Raw genomic sequence first — 5,917 nt, forward strand, 5'->3', positions numbered from 1 at the left:
TCAATATCCCCGACTTTTCCATTAGTGAATTTCTTGATCTCGGACTCCACATCTTCCAAATATCAAGTATCCTCCTTTATATGATTTTTTAGGATGCTCCCCATAGTGTCCAGACAGTCATAAAGGTTCTTAAGATAAGTATCCCAGTTTTTCAAGGGGATCAAGTTATTTTCCTTTATTTATGAACAAGTATATTCCTCCAAAACTTCCTAGGCTCAACTTTACAAAGGTCGAGAAGGCAATTTTGCCTCTTATTAATATATGTCCTTTTCTTCTTTTTGATAAGATATTTGTACATACTTATTTTCTCCCACTTTCTAGTTTCTTTAGGAGCATCTCTAAATATTTTTTGGGAAATTTTACAATCATTTTCATAACAAGGGTTGGAATTTCTATTATTGTTTTTATACAATGCCTTGGTAGAGAATTTATTAATGGTAGTGGAAAGGGTTGTAGTAAAATTGTGGTAGATGAGATCAACCTTATCGTTATATGTTAAGAAACCTATATCCCTCTTTAAAACATATAAGAAGAGATCCATTTTACTTTTTTCAAAACGACTATACCTTTGCCTTTCACAATTCTTTTGTGTGTGGTTTGTGTGCTGAGAATCGAGTTCACAGTTATTTAGGATGCTAAAATTTATCATATAATTGAGAAATTGGGTGTCATATATCACATAATACTCAAAACTACTGCTTAGAACATGAATATTAGTCATCTAGCCAGAGGTAGGCCACTTATTAATCCCATTACAAATAATCAGGTCTTGGGAGCTACAAAGATTGATAAGCTCAATGCCAAATAGGTTCTCGGTTGCGTCTTCAAAATTCCTTTTGAATCTATTAGCTAAGTCACAATCCTCATCTAGCCATAGGGGGATAGGGTTAGATATATTCCATAGGAGTGTAGCTTGGTTAGTGGTGGTTCTAGCATTGAAGGCCCCAAGCAACAAGATATTACCTTCACTCCTTAGATTGCGAATATCTTGTTCTAAGGTGTTGAAGGGAAAATTCTTATCTAGGTTGTTCTTCTTATAGTAGGCAGAGTTGATAGGAGTGAGATAAAAAATTGTGAAAAAAATCCTATTGGTGTTCAAATCAAAAATTTTGATCCACATGTGCTGATTGATGGGGTTGATCTTGTGAATCCAAATGTGAGAAGAGATATTATCTTTTATATAACAGTTTATACCTCCAAAACCTCTATGAGAGGATTTCCTATTCCAATTCAACCATAGAATAAATTCATCCATGTGGGGGACTCTAGATTCATCAGGCTCTCAAGTTTTAACTAAGAAAATTAGATCAATATCTTTCAGGATCCAACTTAACATAGTGCCTTTATGCCATGGAAAACCACGACAATTCCAGAAGATGATCTGGAGTGTTCCTAATTCCTATTTATTACATTTATTTTAGACTTTTTCTATAATAATAACATTTCTATTTTGAATGATTAGCCATTTCCCTTCATTTCTTACCTCTTTACCTTTTGGACCTCTTTCTTTAGTTCAACTTGCTTTTTTGGGATAAGGTTTTCATTTATGAATATTTATGACCCTTTTAGGCTTGGAGATTTACTAAGTATATCTAATTTATGATAATTACAAATTACCTTAACATGGATAATTCTATCCCATTGTGTCCAAGTATTTTTCCTTGCCATTTTTACTTCTTTTAGATAAGTTGTTTGAATTTGTGACTTAGTTTTTAGCTGTTCTTTTAATATTTCTAATGTGTCCTCATCATTTTTCTCTTTTATGCTAGCAATTATAAGATCGAGGACTCTCTTTTGGCATTCATGGTCTAGTTCAATTAGTCTATTCATTTCTTATTTTATGGGGTTCATATCAAATTTATTCTCTTTCTACTTAGGAATGAATTATTATTTAGCTTTTCTTTTAATTCTTTAATCTCATCTTTCACAATGCAATTTTCTTCCACTATTGTTTTTTTTTTGTGTTTAATTTCTTGCATCCTATCTTTCATTCCTTGGATTTCAGTCTTGATTGCTATAATTTTATTTCCTAAATATTTGTAGTTGTTATCAAACATTGTAGATAATTCAAGCTTACGCTGCATAAGCATTGTGTATAATTCTTATTTAAGTTTCCCTTCTCTCTCTTCTTTTAGATTTTCTAATTTTCAATGTAATCATGCATTGTGTATAATTCTCGTTCAAGTTTCCCTTCTCTCTTTTCTCTTTGTTTTCTTATAGATTCAATGTAATCCTACAGATTCTCTAGAGTAAAAATATGAGGAAAATTACTCATAATTTTAATGAATAAAACTTAACCCAAAAAAAAGTAAAAGTAAAAGTAAGGGAAAGAAAATATAAACACCTGGGATATTTGAGCCATTGGGAAATATTCAATGTATGTATATGGATGATATCACTGTAGAGTATGATATGTCGAGCCATAGAAGTATGATATAAGGTAGAAATATGATATGCCAAGACCACAACATCCACTATGAGACCAGGTGATTATTATATATATATATATATATATATATTTTTTTTTAAATTAGACATTAAGATCTAATAAATTTTCATTTAACATTTTAAGAAAATTTGAAAATTAAAAAGAAAGAATTGTAATAAATTTAAAATTTAAAATCGCGGAAAGTTAAATAATTTAAAGTTTAAAATCGCGGAAAATTAAATAATTTAAAATTTAAAATTAAAATTATTAAAAAATTAAAAAGTTACGGATTAATATAGAATTAAAGACATTTTGAGGGGAAAATGATTTATGAATAAAATGATAGGAAGCGGGGACCATTAATAAAAATGGAAATACAATATAGTAAAAACATAAATCAATTTAGGAAAAAGGCAAAAAGGAAAGATTAAATAGTTAAGGTTTAGAATTCTAGTTTTTTTAAGAATGCTTAAGTTGTAGTTATTTTTACATAAAGTTATTCACAATTTTTTTTTCGATTTTGAGGGATAAGCAAAATTCTTATTCTTGTTCCCTTCTATGATCATGGATGAATTTTTTGGAATCCAAAAGTGTTTGAATAACTTTAATCGTGAAGATGACTACAAGCTAAACCATTCTTAGAAACCCCCAATTCAAAACCTTAATGTTTGATCTTTCTTTTTATCCTCTTTATTCTTAGATTAATTTCTTCTGTTTCAATGTTTTCTTTCTTTTATTAATTCCCTCTCTTTACCATTTTATTCATAAATCGATTTTTCCATACATTCTTAGATTTTTTATTCTTTATTTTTCCCTCTTTCCTTCATGATTTCTTATTTTCTAATTTTAAAATTATTTAATTTTTCTTATATTTTTAAATTGTTTTCAATTGTTAATTTAAAATTCATTGTTTATTCATTCTTAATCCTTTATATATATATATATAAACTTTGATTGTTGAATTTTATAATTCTTTTTTACTTATGAAAGTTAACATTCTTCTTTCTTTTTCTCTATTTAAATAATCTTATTTATACTATTTTCTAATTATTTTATTTAGTTTGGTCTTTAAAAATAGATAAAATGGCCAGTCTTAAACACAATCCTCATTCCACATGCATAACAAAATATCCAAAAATAACATTAAAATAATTATGAATTGTGAAAACCTACCAATGAAAAATTAAAATATCTAAATATATATTTTTAAAATGTTAATTAAAAAATACTGGAATTCAATTCTATTGAAAATTTAAACATAAAATAATTAGGAACTATGAAAACCTACCAACTCTTAATTAATATATTTATAAATTAATAAAAATTTAAAATATCTAAATATATATTTTTAAAATGTTAATCAGAGAATACTTAAACTTCTAATTCTATTGGAAAATGGAAAGCTTAAAAAATTAAGAAGACAAAACTTATCTCTCGACCAATGGCAATTTCCAGAAAATCATCAAGTTACTCACGCTCGGAATAATTCCACTCATCCAATAATGCTAAATACTAATTTATTAAAATATAAAATATATTAGTTTGTATTAGTAGTCAATATGATGGAATTTGTATAAGTACTATAATTATATATTGGTTGCCGTGTTTTTATTCCTATCTCAGACGAGCAAGTATATGCAGTGTAGCAAAGACATGCCAAATCATAGCTCCAGTTGTGTACGCAATGGCATCGTAACGATAAGTACCATGCACGAAATATGCAGGACGAATTCCTCTACTTCCTGTTGGTTTAACCATTAACGCTAAATAGTGTTTCATTTCAGATTTTGTCTCTTCCTTCTTATAACTTCAAGCACTTCAAACTTCAAGCATCCTATTATTTTATTTTGTTAGAGATCTTTCTTATTATATTTTTTGTGATCTTCTACTAACTATGGCTCCCCATGTATTGGTTATACCATACCCAGCTCGGGGACACATAACTCCACTCATACGACTCTCTGAGATGCTTTCTTCCAAAGGCATTCTGGTCACCTTCATCAACACAGAATCCAATCATTCCAAAATGATGAAAGCCCGCAGTTCTCACAACGGGATTTCAGTTGGTCTGAATTCAAACATTCTTTTCGCACAGGTTTCAGACGGTCTACCGCTGGGTTTTGCCTGAGAGGCGGCCAATTTTTCGGAATATAGGCCATTTGTAATGAACAAAATGAGAGATTCTGCGGAAGATTTGATACAAAATCACCTGCATACAGAAGCTGGCAAGCCCCTGTTCTCGCTTATAATCAGCAGCTTCTTTCTTTCTTGGACGTCTCTTGTCGCCATGAAATTTAAGGTTCCTCTTGTCTCTTTCTGGTCACAGTCCCTGAGTGTTTATGCGATCTATAAACATCTCTCCCCAATTATTTCCAACGGTCACATGGCGCCAAAGAAAGAAGGTGCACTGCTCTCCTCCATTTTGAACCGAAAAAAATAAATAATAAAATTGAGGTGTTTTGATATGTAACGAACACGTATTTATTCTTACAGATTCCGGGTCTTCCTCCATTGAAGCGTGAGGATCTGCCATCAATTATCCAGGCGGGAGATTCTAGTGAATCTTATAAAAATGTTGTGCAACAATTCGCTTTGCGAGACAAGATAGAATGGATTATCGGAAATACAGTGTATGAACTCGAAAGTGAGGCAAGCGATGCAGTTCGAGAAACAGCAGCACCAATCTACTCACTCGGTCCGTTTCTTCCATCAGTTTATCTCGACGCCGAGTGCAAGCATAACGAGATTTCTGTGAATCCTACCTCACTAAGTCTGTGGGCAGAAACAGATTGTTCGCAATGGCTGGATTCGAATGTTGGAATTTTCTGATAAATTCCATAACAGACAGACAAAAATCGCACTCTGTTTTTACACAGAAAAAACAGAAAAATTCGTTTGCTGGAAACGGTGTTTCAGCAACACAGTTTTTTTTTTTCAGTTGCTGAAACAGGTGTTTCAGACCTGTTTCAGCAACGCTGATCGTCGTGTTTCAGCAACGTAAACTTTTGACGTCAAGTAATTTTTGAGTTACGAGGTGTTTCAGCAACGGTGACGGTGTAACAGCAACAGGAAAAATTTAACTTGTATTTATCAAAATAAACTAACTGTTACAGATTTGTCTTCCTCATACAGAGGGAATTTCAAAACTTCTATTGCTGAACATCTACTTCAGAAATTCACTAAGGAACGATTCTGTTCCACACAGATGAACATAAAAACAAATTACATTCAAATTTCTGCACTGCTGTGCATTTCACTGTTCTGAAATTATTCTTCTTCCTCTTCACGCTGCTGCGTGCTTTCTTCTGCTCTGTGTGATTCTTCAGCTGCTGCTGCTGCTTCTAACGCTAACTTTAAAACAGAACTGCTATGCGGTATTTATATGCTGAAAGATATCTGATTAAAACAATAAAATATTACAAAATATCTTCTAATGTTTATCTCAGAATTTATTGCAGCAAGGCGATGATGCATTTATCAAAAACAAGT

The 5,917-nt window shown here is 31.2% G+C and overlaps 1 protein-coding gene across 1 annotated transcript; it reads left to right on the forward strand.

The window, feature by feature from the left end:
• Positions 1-4,322: 4,322 nt before the first annotated feature.
• LOC149197680 (UDP-glycosyltransferase 85A3-like) lies at positions 4,323-5,257 on the forward strand. Its single transcript, XM_089408769.1, has 2 exons — positions 4,323-4,523; positions 4,922-5,257. Exons 1-2 carry the CDS (start codon positions 4,323-4,325, stop codon positions 5,255-5,257), a joined length of 537 nt encoding a protein of 178 aa, XP_089264895.1.
• The last annotated feature ends 660 nt before the right edge of the window (positions 5,258-5,917 follow it).

Source organism: Pinus tabuliformis, chromosome 2_2, assembly GCF_031772625.1.
Source record: "Pinus tabuliformis cultivar Carrire ecotype Pingquan chromosome 2_2, CPIR1, whole genome shotgun sequence".
Classification (NCBI taxonomy): Eukaryota; Viridiplantae; Streptophyta; class Pinopsida; order Pinales; family Pinaceae; genus Pinus; species Pinus tabuliformis.

Coding starts and splice junctions, on each gene's coding strand:
- LOC149197680 (XM_089408769.1), top strand. CDS start 4,323: ATGGCTCCCCATGTATTGGTTATACCATACCCAGCTCGGGGACACATA. Junction 4,524..4,921: donor CAAACATTCTTTTCGCACAG/GTTTCAGACGGT, acceptor TTATTCTTACAG/ATTCCGGGTCTTCCTCCATT.